This window comes from Nelumbo lutea, chromosome 8 (genome assembly GCF_056320005.1).
Source record: "Nelumbo lutea isolate HS-2025 chromosome 8, American lotus-T2T, whole genome shotgun sequence".
Lineage (NCBI taxonomy): Eukaryota > Viridiplantae > Streptophyta > Magnoliopsida > Proteales > Nelumbonaceae > Nelumbo > Nelumbo lutea.
This window is the reverse complement of record NC_142691.1, coordinates 52585071-52602892: the sequence shown is the minus strand read 5'-3', so window position 1 is coordinate 52602892 and position 17822 is coordinate 52585071. Positions and strand designations below refer to the sequence as shown.

Genomic DNA, 17822 nt, shown 5'->3' with positions numbered 1-17822 from the left:
CTCTCCTTCTTTTTAGGTATCAAAGCCATTCAGACACCTAATGGTTTGTTTCTCAATCAACATTGCTATGCCCAAGATCTCCTTGAGCGCACTGTTGGTGACCCATTCTTAGATGTTCCACTTTATTGTAGTACTGTTGGTGCACTACAATACCTCCTTCTCACTCGACCTGACTTTGCCTTTGTTTTAAATAAAGCTTGCCAATACTTGCAATCCCCTACTTTCGCTCACTGGTCCTTTGTTAAGCACATCTTGCGTTATCTTAAGTCCACCGTTGAGTTTGGCGTTTGTATTACACCCTCTTCCATCACCTCCATGCACATCTTCTCTGACTCTGATTGGGCAGGATGTCCTGATGATCGTTGTTTGCAAGGTAGTTATTGCATCTTTCTTGGCAACAATCTCCACTCTTGGTCATCTCGCAAACACGCTACTGTCTCACGCTCCAGCACTGAAGCGAAGTATCGCAGTCTTGCTCTCGCAACTTCCAAAGCTCTCTGGATTATCTCTCTCTTCCCTGAGCTTGGCTTCTATCTTTCATGCTCTCCCACACTGCGGTACGATAACATTGGAGCCACTTACCTCAGTGCCAATCCCGTTTTTCATGCTAGGACTAAGCATATCGAAATCAACTTCCACTTTGTTTGAGAGCAAGTTGCCAAAGGTACACTTTGTGTTCAATACATCTCCACTCATGACCAAGTGGCTGACATCTTCACCAAGCCATTAAGCAGACCCTGTTTCTAGCAGCTCTGAAACAAGCTATGCATTGCCTCACCCCATGCATCACTTCAGGGGGGTGTCAGACCACACCAAAATCACACAACCAACCTCCATGATTCTTGCAATAAGCCTTCCTGCGATAAGCCTCTGTATTTGCGATAAGCCTTTTGTACTCATATTGTTTATCTTTATCTCCTCTTCTATGTATCAACAGAATAGCAGATATTCATTCCAGTATTTGTATTTATCTAAAACTCCTGTATCTCTACATGCAAATATCAGATCATTCATGAATAAAGATATTGTATTCTCTTCAATCTAAGTGCATCGTTTAAGTTTTAAATGGGGTTTTCATCTAAAATGAAAACCAAATGGTTCCATTGAAGGTTTTTAAAACCAACCCAGAGAATGAACCGGTCAGGGTCCGGTTCCCGAGTCGAATAGTCTGATCATTCAAACCGAATAGTTGGCCCATTCTGACAAAAAATAAAAAAAATAAAAAATGGTCAAAACCGTTCAAATGGTTAACCGCTTGAGTCAACAGTTTGCTAACCAAAATCAACGGTTTTTGGGAAAAATCCAGTTTTGGGGAAAAACGGAATTGGTCACCTGATCAATTCCTAGTTTTCCGGTCCAACCGTCCGATCCAGTCCAGTTTTAAAAACCATGATTCCGTTGAGAGATCCAATCCAATCTTGTGTCCAAGAGGTACAATGAGCGGATTAGACTCAAGAGGCATTTAGTACCATAATCAAACCAACTACTCTTCATGCGGTTCTCTCTAACTATTTCACATGGTTAGGATTTGAGGCAGCTTGACGTCCATAATGCATGGCTCTCTTGACAAAAATGTCTACATGGTTCAGTCTCTTGGCTTCATTGAAAGGCAAACTTCCTCATCATGTTTATCACTTACAGTGATATCTTTATGGGCTAAAGTAAGCATCTTGTGCATGGTACCAAAATCTCACTTCATTCTTACACTTTACTGGCTTTCCTCTCTTCTCAATGTCTCTTTGTTTTAATTTATGTTGATGACACTATCATAATAGGGCCTCAACCCACTATCATTTCCTTTTTGATTTTGCAACTTGGGTCCACTTTTATAATTAAAGACCTTGGACCACTACACTATTTCTTAGGAGTTCAAGCCACTCGTAGAAAGTCTGGATTATTTCTCTCTTAGAGAAAATATATCTTGGATCTTCTAACTAAAGAAGGGTTAGAAGGTATTAAACTTGTTAAAACTTTTATGGTTGTTGGTATTTAGTTGTGACATGGGAATGGTGACCCCCTCACTGATTCCACACCATTTCATCAGCTTATAGGTGCCTTGCAGTTAATAAGGGGTCCCAGTTCATACACATACCCACCATTGCACACTACAATGTACCAATAGAAATGTGTGGTATCTAAAGCATACCATCATGTTTAGGGGTGAGCAAAAAAAATCGAAAAACTGAATCGATCGAAAAAATCAACTGAAATCGAAGAATAAAAAAATCGGTTAACCAAATTAGTCGGTTCAGTTTCAGTTCAGTGTTTTAAAAAAACTAAAGGTACCGGTTCGATTTCGGTTAACTAATATAGAAAGCCAGTGGTTAACCAAACTAACCAATATACATATATTTCTATATATTTTATATATGTTTATGTATAGTATATATATATATATTTTATATATATTATAAATTAATAAATATGCATTATATATATAAATATATATTTATAATATATGATATATTATTTATTATTTAAAATATAATATTTTTATATATTTATAATTTTTATTATATATTATATTTTTATAATAAATATTATAAAAATTAAAAACCAAAAAAATGACGAACCAAACCGACAATTAACCAAATTGATCAACTGGTTACAACCGAAGCATGAGCACCCCTAATCATGTTTATATTTTGCTTACTCCCACATCAAAGTTGTCACTTCATGCTTTTTCTAACGCCAATTGGGCTGGTTTCCCTGATGATCGTCGGTTTCAAGGAAGGTATTGTATTTTCATAGGAAATAATCTTAAAGCAACTGATCATCTCAAAGTCCAGCATGAAGGAGTCCAAGTATCGCAACCTTGCTTGTGCCATTTTGGAGTTTCTATTGGCTTTATTCTCTCCTTTAATTTGTGAACTTGGCTTTCTTCCCTTTGAGCCTCATATTTTGTGGTATGATAATTTACAGCCAACTCGGTCTCCCATGCTCATACCAAATACATCAAATTAACTAAATTTCTACTTTGTGCAAGAGCATGTTGACTACAAAGTGACACCACCTTGAATGCCCTCACAAATGGGTGCTTAGGCACTAGTGGGGATTCAAATGGGTCAAATGAACTTTGAGTTCGATTTGATAGAAAAAAAAAAAAAAACAGTTCATTAGGCTGAGTTTGAAAGGAGTACAAATTAATGCAAATATATAGAGTGCAAAACCTTATAATTTATATTATTTTGTATGTATTTATGCTGTATATGTTCGCATTTGTACTCCTTCCAAACTCAGCCTTATGTCCAAGTTTGATTCAAATCTGTTGGACATATGTTCTCACTGTGCCTATTAGAATTCGATCTTATAAGGCGTAATAAGAGTAAAAAAAACAACTTAACCTAACCCATTAAAGCTGCGCTTGGAAAATGTGCAAATAAGTGTGAATGTAAATATGTAGAGTGTAAAATGGTCTATATAAATTGTAAAGTTTGGTTAGTTTTGTATTGACAAATTTACCTTCTTACCAAACAGATTTTTAATTGTAATGGATGCAAACATGAATTCCAATAAAGCATATGCATGTTTTTATCAAAAGCCCACTTGAATGCAAATTTACTTCTTTATTATTGATTTACTTTTACATTTTATTGTTAATGTAAATATGTATTAGAAAATGTGTTTTCTGTCATTTGTCAATACATAAATGTAATGTTTTCAAATACAGGCAAAAGTGAATCAGAGTACAAATTTACCCTGAACCAAGATTTACACTCCATTTACATTGTTTTAAACACAGTCTAATCTCATTAATTCCTCAAAAATATACTATCATTATGTGAAGAAGGAATGTTAACTTTCCTATTTTGCCTTTAGTATTCCTCCCAAGATTTCTTCATATATATTGGTTATGTTGTTATTGCATGGTTTTGTTTCGAGGGTTCCGGTCTTTCATTGAGTTTTTTTGGACATGATATCTTTAGTCAATCAATTGATCATGAATTTTAATTTCTAGGGATGCAATCGATCATTAACTATTGTTCAAGTCATCAAATGAAGAAGGAAAATAGCCTTACCTATGTTAGTGTAGCGATGTTTTATTCCAAGGGTTCTTTGATCCTCTACTAAGGCCCTGTTTGGTTCGCAGGAATAGGAGTTTGGAATTGGAATCGGAATGGGCTATTTCGATTCCAACTGTTTGGTTGGGCAGAATCGGAATTCTATTTCCATTCCTGCTGGAATGGCATTCCCTCGTTTAAGGAAATGGCCATTCCTTGCCCCTCCCTTCGGTATGAAATCTTATTCCCGCTGATTTTAATTCTCATTTCCATTCCTGTCTAAACTAAACAGGTTATAGGATGGACTATTCAATTTCCGATTCCAACTACGAATCAAAGAGACCCTAAGTTTTTATGGACTTAGAGTTTTAATTTCTATGGTTGCAAATGGATTATCGACTGCTATAATAGATAAACAAAGTGGACTATACCTCACGATGTGAGATCTCAAAACTAATATGGAAATATAATTTAATAAGAAGTAAAATAGAAGCACAATCACAAAGAAATTGGTGGAAGTTCAACCTCAAATCCAAGAAGTCCAAGATAGAGTTAAAAACTTAAAATAGCTCCTACAAGATTACAACATTGCATGAAGAAGACGAAAATGTTAAATCTCTACAAGAAAATTGAAAATGTTCAACAAGCAAGAACAAGAAGAAGGTTTAAGAATAATGGGATGAATCATGAATGCTAGCTAGTACCTCTATCTGATCTCTATGGCTTGAGCCTCCAAACTGTAGGTAATGAGTGCTGACCAATGGCGGTAGTAAGACTGTAGTTGACAACGAGAACAACTATGGGAGGGTCTTAGGTTTAAGTTTGTTGAACAAAGCTAAAGGCCTAAGTTCAAGTTCAACAATTAAGGCCCGCTTGGTTCGTGGGAATAGGGGTCTGGAATTGGAATCAGAATGATGGGTCATCCCAATTTCCAACTGTTTGGTTGAGCAAAATCGGAATCCTATTTTCATTTCTAATGGAATGGCATTCCCTTGGAATTGAAATCTCATTCTATCCAATTCCAATTCTCAATTCGATTCATGTTTGAACAAAATATGTATGGCAATTTTCTCCAATTTCAATGGGTATCCGACTTCCCCGACCCAATGAGGTTGGGAATGAGGGTTGAGGCCCCCACCCCGCCTTGATCCCATTGGGCGAGGACCTTATTTATATTATTTATAATTTAAAATTTTTATTTATTTTAAGTAAATTTATTTTTCAAAATACACTGTTAACTAAAATAATTCGAGGATTTGGGTCCTCACAGGGAACCTGTCCCCATTGGAGATCAGGGGTGGAGGATAACTTTTATCCCTGATGAGGATTAGAAACGGGAATGAAAAATAATTTTAGAATGAGATAGAGAATGAGGATACAAATTAATTTTAGAATCGGGATCGGGAACAGGAAATATGACCCCCGCCCCCTGTTGCCATTCCTAGAACCAAACAGACTATTATTGTGAATTAAACGGACCCTTATTCTGTTCGATTGACCAAATCAATGGTTTTAGATGGACAGTTTTAGGGCCAACCTCATATAAAAGTTAAAACTAGTCATATACCTTTGGGTGCAAGAATGTGTAAGAGACTCTTACCTTGGGGGGAAAAACCTTTACATAAGCACTCAATGAATCGCCATGTTACCAGCTTGTAGGACACATGTCACCTCCTGTTGGGGGCATGGATTGAGTTATTCTCTGATGTGGCCCATGTATCCCTCCCTCTCTTGGTAGGGTGGAAAGTTCAAGCCGTCGCATCGGCTTGAGCATTCGTTGCTCACTACTTATCCATCCCTCGGTGTGGGTACGACACATATTGTCCTCTGGGCCCAAGCTTGTCGATCACACCCCTACCTCTCCGTAGGGGTGTCGATTGGACTGAATTTGGTCCAATCCAATTCAGTCCAATGTGAGTCCATTACAAATGGATCAGGTTCAATCTAATTCAATGAATAATTTGGATCGGTTCAATTTAATGTTTGAACCGTTTAATTTATTTAAACTTATTTTAATTTAGATTGGTTTTAACCAAAATTAGGTCCATTGACACCTATATTATTATCTTATATCAATGGACTGTATATTAGCTAAATCCAACCAAATCCAATATAAATTTATTACCAATAGACCAAATCCAGTACAGTCTAATAAATATTTTGAACTGAATTGATCCAACCCACTATGCCTTTTTGGTCCGTCCAATCCGTTCAAATTAATTTTAGATTGGACCTCAAACCAGTCCATTGGCACCCTTACTTCTCGGCTTCAACACTTATTGGTTCCTCAACTAGTTTGAATGTCTTCTCCTTGACTTGGCCACACGTCAACTTATTATAGTGGCACTGATTATGAATACAACATGATAAGTTTTAGGGAAATTTATGGTTTATTCTCTCTAGAAATTATTTTTATTTATTTTTTAAATGTAGTCTCAAACCTTCACATATAATGGATTCCTCCATTTACCACTATCCATTGTATAAACTCATAAAAACTTATGATGTGGACTGAAATTTTTTAATTTCAATTCAAATATGTAATTATAACATAGATTGGATTTCAATTCGTAGAAATTCTATCCCTCCACTTACCATTTTCTGCGCGACACGTTGTCAGGGATGCGGGGTAAAATAGTATTTACAATCAAAATTTTTCTAGTTAAACATTGAATTGAATGGGATAACGTGTCATGCCCATAACTCTCAAAGATCCCAATGTATTTTTTCTCAAACAGTCAAGGCTTTTCTGTCCCTTTGGTTGGTAGGTGAGTCTCATTTGGATTCCTGCATATTGTTATTGACACGTATCAAGTAGGTAAAAGTACAAGTGATGTACACGTCATCTGCATCGACTCTTTTGGACGACAAATTGACCGTAGATTCCATCAGTTCCTTCGCTATGGTAATAACTTGAGCCATTTTGGTAATTTAACTAGCCAAGTTAGAAAAGATAAAGCAGTCTCTCAAAAAGCCTGAAACTCAAGAGCGGAGAGAGGCCTACTTTTCTCGCGTCTTGAACCAAAGGCATCTGCTTTGTCGCCGGTGGGAGTCTAAATCAATCTCCATTATCCTACTGTTTGCAAAGATTAGCCCTGCTACTCCTGTTAATTACCAAAGTACCACTATTCCTGCCATCTCCGGCTTCCGATTCAATACTGGGTCCCATCATACAGCACAATTAGCTACAACCATCAAATTTGGCTCAATATTTGAAGATTTAAAGATGTGATCCACGTTATCTTCAGGCCCACCTCAGAAATGGGGCCGCCTGATGAACATGATGGCCATAACAAACTGGCACTTGCACTCAGGTGCCTAGTTGTTATGCCACGTGTCATTATTGATGACGCACGATTACCATCCAGAGGGTCCCACTTAATGTCCTAGCTAAACTCTTTGTATGCAAAACACGTGTCTAAAATGTCGCATTCTCTGTGACTCAATCTTTAAAGATTGGACCTACATGTCGTGCACATGATAATACTGTATAATGCCAAATACCGTGTAAACACCTCTGCAGCAGGAAGCTAACGTAAGAAGAAAAAACACTACAAGAAAGACAGGTATAGAGCGTAAATACACGGAGAGTTCAGTGGTATTATTGTAATTTTACCCAATAAAGCACGTTGGTTCATTCATGGTCAGCTTTTCTTTTGTGAATCCCTGTGCTTTTGCTTTTTCCGTTTTTCCTTGTAACTGCCTTCCTCTCTCTCTCTCTCGATCAATCGAATTCAATATATTTGAAGTTCTAGGTCGATCAAATGGCCATCGAGCACACAATGGATCAACAAACATTCGGCGAACTGGTCTTCTGCGACACAACTCGCCCACAGAATCTGAATTATTCCTCCGTCTTCGGCGGCAACATGAAGCGAAGCGCGTCGGAACTAAAGCTGGAGGAGCTCCTGGGGCGGATAATGGCGCCGGAGACCGGCGAGAACGAGAACTGGAGTAACATCCAGAGAGCGAGAAAATCTGGCGAAACCGACGGCTTCTCCGGAGCCCAGGTGCAAGACAATAGTTTCAACGACGTTTATGCTACCGCCGAAGATCTGGGGTTCGGATCCAGAGATCGGGTAAGTTAGTTAACTTAGTTATTTAAGTTATTCTTATTTCTTGAGCTATAATTTTCATGGATAAAATAAAACCGAAACTTCAACGTCGGTTGGGGTTGGACTCGTCGCTTTGAATTTTGCCATGCAAACACAAAGGAAGCAATTTCCAACTGACGTAGAATTGCTGTTCTGAGAGCATGAATTAGGAAATATTTAGTGTTTCGCGAGCTACCGAGCTAAACTATGTCCAATCTCTGAAGTCTCAACGCTGGAATACTGCCATTGCAATTGACGGTGAATAGTTTTTTTTCTCTTTTTGGAATTTGTTCTGTTATGCTGAGATTTGGTAGTGAGTAGTCGTGGGTTGGGTCGGTGGAATGATCGATTAGTCTGACTATGATTGAGTAATGATGATGCAAACAGAAACTTTGTGCGTGGTTGTGTCAGCAGAAAACAGAGTTGGAATGCCTTGTGAGCTACGGAAGCAGTGGAGGTGGGACCTATAAGATATCCCAATTGTGGACATGGGCCCGCTTTAGAAGCCCAACTTTATTTGGGTTGGGCTGGGGGGAAATCCACTACCAGTTTAGGATCATGGGTACATGTAACCGGTAGGCCCAGTTTCACCATCATCTTTTTACAATAACAGCTAGAGCTTTGGTTTGGTCCCACGTAATCATGTGAATAGGATACTGGTAAAACTGTTCCAACACTCTTCCAACTTGATCACGTCGGAACTTGTTGGAACGTTTTTCTTTCTTTCTTATTAAATTTCTTTTCTTCTTTTTTTTTTTTTTTTTTTTTTTAAATCCGGACCCGATATGAGGATGAAACAGATATAATGGATAAATGAAATTGGATAGCGTGAAATTCAAATTTAATACATTAATGTTAGTATATGACTCAAATCTAAACATATCGGTCAGACATTGTATTATTATTCAAATGAATTAAAAATGATTTTGATATTGTATATTAAGCGCTAATAAAACGAATTAATAGATTAAAAAATGGTTAAAATATTCTTATATTATGAGTTAAATGATTTGAAAATAACTGTTACGAGAACTAAATTAATGGCTCAAGCTTTTTTTTGTTAAAATTCCTCTCCATAGAAGCACTATTTCAAGAATAAATTTTGAGTAAGCATATATACACTTTAATTAACACCAACTATATTAACAGAAACAAAGGTACATGCATATTCAAAAAATTATAAATGGATCGAATTCAGATTTCACATTGCTTCCCAAATGGATCAGCTTCAAATTTGTTTTTGGGTAAATGGATATATTTACAGCCCTATATCTCTATACACGAGCCATCTATGATGCTAGAAAGGTATGATGCCGGAATAATTTTGACCAATCAGAAACCCTGTGACATTTGATAAATATTATCTGATTGGTTATCACTTTTATGATACCAGTTGATTGGTTATAAACATTTTTAAATGTCATGTCTTTCAGGTATCATATTCGGATTCTTATTTTATGTTCAAAAATCATTGATTTAACTTGAGAATATGGTCAAAAAGAAAGGAAGAAAGAAAACACCCAGCAACGGTCAATAATAAATTTTGATTGTTTGGATTCCTCGGCTGATTATTTGGGAAACTTTCGAATGTCTGTGTTATGGGCTGATGAACATGATTCTAAGAATCAATTTTATTTCTGTGATTCCAAGAAAGCAGTCCAATAGCAAGGTTTCCAAGAATAAATTAAGCATTAGAGCTAGCTTTAAGATGAAGATCAAGCCATTTGGCCATTTGGGCAAGGCCTATATGAATCTAATTCAGTCAATATTCCATTTATTTAGGGTTTATAAGGAAAATTATGATTTGGGTTTCCTGTTTGAGAGGTTTTTAGCATTTTTCATGGTTCAAAGCTTAGGAAGCAATTTGCAATTTCTTTTAGATTCTCACTGCTCATCCTGGAAAATTTTGACTTGTGCTTGGAGAAGCACATACATCAAAAGAAAAAGCAAATGAAAAAAAAAAATTAGTGTATTTCGATAGGTTTCTAGAAAATAAAAGTTAGCTCCTTTATCTTGACTTTATGAACAATGGTAAAGTTCACTTTTCTTAAAGTCTTCACTTTTTTCTGCTATTGAAAGTAAAGAAGGAAAAAACAACTCTGATAAAAGCAAGAATTTTTCTTGTCATTCTTCTACTCTGAAAAGCAACTTTGGAGAATGCATCACACGTATCCTTCTAGTTTATTTGTCTGTTTGGTTTTAAAAGTTAAAGAACCTGTTTGCGAACATAAAACTTAGTAGTGAAGAAAACTTGTCTCTTTGGTCATAAAGGAAAAGGTTTGAACACCAAATTAAGACGACCAATGTTGACCATCACCCCATCGATGATATTGGGTTGGTGGGCTTGGGTTACTCCAATTTCTTCTTTTTTTTTTTCTAGAAGAATCCTTTCTTATTGGACCGGCTGGAATTAGACAACTAGGGTTGACCAACTTTAGCATTAATCTACACATACAGTGACAAAGTTATACCAAAAAATCTTAGCTTTTAGACTTAAAATCGTTCATAAACATACATACATACATACATAATTTAGTTTCGGTCTAGAATTGCCTGACTAGGCCCAAGTTACACACCCACTGGCTTATGATCATCCATCGTTCCATGGATGTATGAACTGGATTGAGCTTTAATTTGTTTTGAAGTTTGAACAGTTTTAAATCTTCAATTTTACCTCTTTGATGCAATGTCAAGCCTTCAAGCTTGTAAGATCCCAAAAAAAAGAAGTATAGCTGAACTCAGATGGGAGGATTATCCATCCTCCCATGGATAAATTTACTCGCTCCACCTTCAATCTGTTCTGAACAGCCCAAATTCTTCTACTCTGATGCATTCTGAAAACTTCGATTCTTCATGAGAAGAGTGTTGAAATTGTATCTCAAAACAAAGGACTTGCTTCATTCTTTATGTAGAGTTTAAACTCTTTGTCACCGTCTCTGAATGCAGGACACAGTTAATGACTTGATAAGTTATGGTGGATTAATAGAAAGCGGATTCCGGGCTCAAAATCTCACGCCAAAGTATTCAAACATTTCAGCCACCATGGATTCCCAGTCATCTGTATGCGGTAAGGAATTGATGATGTAATTAAACATCACTCTGTGTCTACAAAATACTTAATCTGATCTAAGACCATAAACATGTTTCAAAGGCTTTGTGCTCAGTAAGAGAAGACCAAATCCTTGGCTGAGGACCCAATTGTTGTGGGTATGTTCGGGTTTTTACTTGTTTACAGGTGGTCCTGCATCTAGTTTAACATTTGGGTACACAGGAACTGCATCAGCTGGAAGCCCCGCTTCTGCAAATCAACCCAAAAGTGTAGATACCCAAGGACGGGGAGCAGCTAGTGGTTCTTCACAGGAGCAATCAGATGAGGATGACATCGAAATAGAAGCTGGGTCATGTGAACAAAGCAACAGCATCACTGACTCCAAACGCCTTAGGAGGTGCATTACAATATTGTTTATGAGTTAAAACTGATAGGTTTTGATTTATTATTACAGTTTTTCTCAATGAGGTTTCTGATTTGGTTTCAGGATAGTGTCAAATAGATTGTCTGCTAGACGTTCGAGGGAGAAAAAGCAAGCACATTTGGCTCAACTTGAGTTGCAGGTCTTAATTAAACCTAACTTGTGATGATAGATTCAAAGGAAACTTTCATTAATTTACTTTTCTTCTTCTGTCTTCTTCTTCTGTGAGTCCATTTTCTTTTTCTCTACTGTACCAGCTTGATCAACTAAGAGGACAAAATGCAACTCTGTACAAGAAGTTCAACGATGCAAGTCAACAATTCAAGGAAGCTGCTACTGATAATCGGGTGCTTAAATCTGATATTGAAGCTTTGAGACTGAAGGTATGGAAAAACCATCCGAATGCAACAATTTTCTACATCATCTGTTACAGGAATCCGCAATCCCATACATTTGGGGTTTCTCTCAGCCTCATTAAAATTTGATTATTATGCTGTGGCTCCATTGCATTACTAATTTATGAACATTCTCTGAAGGAATCAAAACTGCATTTTTTTTTTTAATTTACAGGTTAGATTGGCAGAAGATATTGTTACTCGAGGCTCACTAACTTGTAGTTTGAATTATCTCCTTCAAAGCCATTCCAATTCGCCACAGTTACTTAATACCAACCAGTTATTTCGCGCGTCAGAGGTCTTAGCAAGCATGGATAACCAAGGTGAAGACACAGCTTACGGAGAGATAGCAGCGCTTGGATCGGGGAATGGTGATACTGATGGAAGCATCAAGAATAGACTGAACTGGAACCAACCACCATGCCAAAGGATGACAAGCTTGGAACATCTACAGAACAAAATTGACAGTGACCATCTCAGCTGCATGGCTGAGTTTTGGCCATGAGAATCACATGTGATGTCCATCTATAGGTGCTTTGTCTGCTCATGAAGTTCCTAATACCTGCTTTTCTGGGTCTATTAGACTTTTGTTTAGCTTTTCTTCTTTACTTAATTATAGTTAACTATAAAGGAAAGTAACTTGTTTGTCTAAAACATTTTAAGGTCTGTTTGTGTGGAGTGTAAATCTGAACCGGATACAAAATTTGCACCCAGTTCAGTTTTGCATCCATTTGTTTGTAATTATGATTGCACTCCTCTTTGATACAGATTTTGTAATTTTTGTCTCTTTTGCACTCATAGGAAAATGCAAATTTTACATGATGTGCAAAGTTTACACCACCTTTCTCCTACCTCTATTCTTTCATATAAAGTGGGACCATACCATCTTACTTCTAATTACATCACTAAACAAGTAACCCTTCTATGGTTCTACCTACATTTTCTTTGGTATAAGGTGGGGACCACACTGATGCTGCTTGGTTCGACAAACAGGGAGAAAATTTAAAATTCGTTTGAAGATCATGGCGGAAATATCATCCATGATCACAAATAGTTGTTAGAGGTAGGGGTGAGTATGGGTGGATTCGGTTCGGTTCCATGGAAAAAACCTGGAACCTACCCTGTAGGGGCTGGTTCCAGGTTTTTGGAACCGGAACTTATCATGTGAAGGTTGGTTTCAAATTTTTTGACCTGGTGGTTTTAGGGTCAGTTCTAGGGTCTATCCGTGGAGTCTATTCTTTCTTTACTCTCCCATTCAGAAATAAAAAAAAGAATCATGTTCTTTAAAAACTTGATTTTATAATAAATATAATATATGGTTTAAAACTTATATTATCATTTTTAATTAAATTGATTAACTTAATGTGTAGATGATCATTATATGGTTCAAAACTTGTAATTTAAATCTTATAGATATTACCTTTTACATTACTTAATGTACACATTCAAATATTAAAATGAAAACATATGATCAAATGAGACCATGGCCTTTGTAACCATAAATGTTTGGGTTCAAATCTTCACATCTCCAAATGTATTTTGGGGTTTATTTCAAGGTAAGTTTGATTCCAAGGTAGGTTCCACCAAGGCCAACCAAGGTTGATTCATTGGGTCAGTTTGGGTAGGGTAAACCCCTAGACCTTGGAACCGGCCTAGGTAGGGCTCAGTTAATTCCAAGAATTTGGAACCAGACCCAACCCTTTAATAGATTGGATAGGGTCGGTTCAAGACCGATTCGAGGTTGGTTCCATTCAATTCTAGGTAGAACCTACCCATTTGCTCACCCCTAATTAGAGGCCTCAGGGTGATGTCTCGAGGGTTGAAATTCCAATGGTTAAGTTAGCAAGGTATTAGAAGAGAGGATCAGCTGAAAAACTTGGTAAATAATAGAGATGCAAGTTCACCTATTTATAGAGGGAGCTGTTAGTGGTGGTCCTGGAGGTAACGTTGCAACTTGGGCCGACCCGACCCAAATCCAACCCTAACCCAACCCAAAAAAGTTGAGTTGGGTTGGGTTGGGTTGACGTTCGGGTTAGGGTTAGGGTTGAAATTCATGAACCCAACTTTACTTCGGGTTGAGTTAGGGTTAACCCCTTAGCCAACCCGAACCCGAACCCGACTTGCATGTAATATATTGCATACATTGATTTGTTTAGATACATGATATTTGTATAGCCCCACATAGTATCATGTATTTCTTTTAAGATAATCACTTTACTTAATCCTAATCAGAAAGTCTAAAACCTTAATAACATTATTTTATGTTTTTTGAAAATTTTATTCTTCATCTCCTCTATATTGTTTTTTGCCCAAGAAAGAGCTATCATAAGTCATAATTCATAATAAACTATAGTCATTTCTAAAACTTATTTTTCTAAATTTTATACTAAAAGAACAAAAAAATAACATCAACAAACAAATACTAACGAAACATAGGATTAATATATATATATATATATATATATATATATATATATAATGAAAGTTGAGTTAAGATCTAAAATCGAGAAATTTTATGAGGTTGTAAAGGATGGGAAGAAGGTTGGATTGGATTGGTCGGGTTGAAGGTTGGATTAGGTTAAGGTTAGGGTTGAAGTTTAGAACTTAGGATTGGACTAGGATTGGCCTCAACCAGACCTAACCTGACCCAACTTGCAGCCCTACCTGAAGGTAATAGATCCTATAACGGCTCCTATATTGGTCTACTCTCTCTGCCCGTAATGGGCGTAATGGCAGCACCATTACCACATGGTTGGCCATTAGCCTGCATTAAGTACATGGGCGTTCATGGTCTGACCATCTCGGCCCACATGTAATGTTCAACCGTTACAGTTCTGTACGTTGTGCCCAAGTCATCCAGTGAAGTTACCAAATTGCCTTCTGAAGTGGAGCAAATTGTCTACACTGTCCAAATATCATTTTACTTCCTATTTTACATCTCACAAATAAATAAAATAAAGTCAAACTTGAATTAAAAGTAACCAAAATTAATTTAGGTTGTGTTTAGATGAGATTTTACTTTTTTTTTTCAAAATATAAAAGCATGAAGCATGTTTTGTGTTTTATTGTGTTCTTTCGTAGTTTGATAAATATTATTTTCAAAACAAGATTTTGAAAGCAAAAACATAAATAGTGCATGTTTGGTTACAAAATGTTACTTTACTATATAGGAGTATAGGACAAGATAAATTCTACATGTTAGTTTATCATATGTTGAAATTTAGAATACAAAAATATCACATGACCTATAATTGTGACATGTGGCACAAATTAAGGCCATATGACATATATTTTGCCACATTGCGATAGACATCAAGCTTGATATATATATATATTTTGTCATATGTCACAAATTTTGCCACATAATATATAATTTGCCATGTTTCACAAATTTTGCCACATGGCATATATTTTCCATATATCACAAATATTTCCATAAAGTGTATACACATTTGCATCTTATATTCTTATTGTGTTTCTGAAAAACATATTTGACCCAAAGTACATAGCAAAAACATGAAATAATCTAGAATGATTCTGTGCATTTTGTTGCAGATGTTTCATTTTGTCGTTGGAACTATGATACTTTTTCTTATATAGATATATATGGATTTTTCTAAAGAATTGCAAAAATAAGTTATTTGTCCTTAGGGGCATAAATCTATAGATCTTAGGAGCTCTGTGGAGAGTAGAACCATAGATATATTTGTAGAATTGGGGTTCAAGAGAAGAAAGCCTTAAAAACTGCATGTAGGATTGGGACTTGGTGGTATGTTAATAGATATTTGAAAATGCATAAGTGAGTTAAAACAAAATCATGTTTACTAGTGAACATCCCCTATAGGTTGTTAAATATGATTATTAAAAGCAATGAAAATGCTTCATGAGTAGTAGAGGAAAAAAATGTAATGATATAAATATAAGAACAAATGTGATACATAATAAGTTTCTAAGCCTAACTATGAAGCTTTGAAAAAGGGTGATTGAACAACAATTAAGACATGGAATTAGTAAACCAAAAAAAAAAAAAAACTAGTTTGGGTTCTTTCCAAGGAGCAGGGGTGGATTCGAGTCAAGACAAGTTCAAATATTGCCGAGTCGAGCCAAATATTTAGCTATTCAAGCTCAGTTCAGTAGAAAATCTTGAGCTCAATTTGAGTTAGAGACTTGAGCTCAAATTTGAATTGACCCAAAACTCATATGTTGGAATTCAGCTTGGCTTGAACTCAACAATGGGCCAAGCTTTATAAAAGAATAAAAAATAGACATGTAAAAAAAACAAATAAAAACTAAACATATAAAAAATAAAGATATTATATATAATATAAGCTCGATTAGGCTTGCGAGCTTCATGAGTCAATCAAACTTCATTGGGCTTGAGCTTAACTCAATTAGCAAAGGAACCTATATATTAGGCTCTGACACCAAGCCAAATTGAGCTTTTTATGAGCCAAGCTTAAATAACTCGCAAAAAACTCTATTAGTGTCTACCCCTACCAAGGAGATCAACGATAGAATCTATCTTTTCTTATTTAGTAGATTAATAATTTATTTAATTAGGAAACAAAAGGGAGATCTTCGCTTGATATTTATTGAATAATTAGAAAAATCGTATGATAGGGTTACTGGAGAATTCATTTAATGAATCTTAGGAAATAAATATATTTCAGGAAAGTATATTAAGATATGTATAAAGAAGAAATAACTAACATGAGAACTTAAAAAATGGAAGACCTTAGAACTTAGAAAAGGAAGTCCCATGGTGTACGTTGCTTGTTCATCAAATAGTATTGGTTGAGAAGACAATGTGGGCTAGAAATTAGAAAATCGGAATGCTTTATGATCAAAAGCTTTTTAGACAATTGAATCAAGACAATATATATTGCAATTTTGGTAAAAGTATTAGAAATATCAGAGACAATGACACTAAAATTAAGATTAATGAAGAGGATATATTCTAAATTAAGCATTTCATAGAAATTAAAGATGTTTCCATGGAATAAAATAAAGATGATATATATTTTAAAAGATGAAAAACAAGTTTACTTTTTCACTTTTGTCATTGTCATCAATGAATACTTTGTTAGAGACTATTGGATAGTGTATGCCCTCAGCTCTAATTGAACTATTATTTATACATTTATTATGAATAAAAGTTTATTCATTTCATATGTCGTGGCAGTTCACATTAGTATTATATATGAAACAACATAGTTATTGCAATATAAGTTAATGTTCACAACTAGTGGATAAACCTGGGAGTTTATCTTGACAAGGATGCCACTTTCACACTACGCAAGTGGAGTAAAGGATTTCAGCTAAGTGCATGCTGTGACTTAAGGTGTGAGAATGAGTATTTGCAAAAATAAAAAATAAAAAAAAAACACTGAATTGGACAAAACCCAATAAGTTCTTAGACTTTTTAATAGGTGGAACAATTGGATGTTAACTTTAATCACTAGACTTTATATTGGCATCAAGCAAATATCAGATTTGTCTATCTTTGATATGCCAATTCGTGAGATCTTTTTGGGATCAAAGTATATGATCAGAGAATGATTTATAGAGTTTCCTGTAATGGATACTTTGACAATGTTCATTCCCTTCCTCTTCCTCTGCCTCTGTGATTACTTTGAAAAATATCACCGAAGCTTCAAAAGTTTCAGGCCTCTTATCTCTCTTATAAAGCTTCAAAAGTTTCATAAAGATGTAGGAAGCTTTAACTTCTCAAAAGTCCCACATCGGGTTTGAGGTAATCTCGAGCGAGTCTCCGTCTCTCATGGCGTCGTGTGCTGAAGCTTCCTGATTCAGAAATTGGAAAACCCGAAGCTTCTTGGATCTGGAAACCAACTTGCATTCTTT

At 35.9% G+C, this 17822-nt stretch overlaps 1 protein-coding gene across 3 annotated transcripts; it reads left to right on the top strand.

Moving 5' to 3' along the window:
• Nucleotides 1-7659: 7659 nt before the first annotated feature.
• Nucleotides 7660-12782, top strand: LOC148844183 (bZIP transcription factor RISBZ4-like). 3 transcript variants are annotated; one of them, XM_088958247.1, is made up of 6 exons: nt 7660-8080; nt 11042-11162; nt 11331-11541; nt 11632-11707; nt 11823-11948; nt 12136-12782. In XM_088958247.1, the coding sequence occupies exons 1-6, from the start codon at nt 7766-7768 to the stop codon at nt 12463-12465; spliced, it is 1179 nt and encodes a 392-aa protein (XP_088814373.1). In that variant the 5' UTR covers nt 7660-7765; the 3' UTR covers nt 12466-12782. The 3 variants fall into 3 exon arrangements, with proteins under 3 accessions (XP_088814373.1, XP_088814374.1, XP_088814372.1); XM_088958248.1 differs by having other exon boundaries at nt 7670-8080; nt 11367-11541; XM_088958246.1 differs by having other exon boundaries at nt 7680-8080; nt 11247-11541.
• The last annotated feature ends 5040 nt before the right edge of the window (nt 12783-17822 follow it).

What these genes read in the sequence shown, in the direction of transcription:
- LOC148844183 (XM_088958246.1), top strand. Translation starts at nt 7,766, where the DNA reads ATGGCCATCGAGCACACAATGGATCAACAAACATTCGGCGAACTGGTC. An exon ending in GGTTCGGATCCAGAGATCGG is followed by an intron (nt 8,081 to 11,041) that starts GTAAGTTAGTTA and finishes CTCTGAATGCAG; the next exon opens with GACACAGTTAATGACTTGAT. An exon ending in GACTCCAAACGCCTTAGGAG is followed by an intron (nt 11,542 to 11,631) that starts GTGCATTACAAT and finishes ATTTGGTTTCAG; the next exon opens with GATAGTGTCAAATAGATTGT.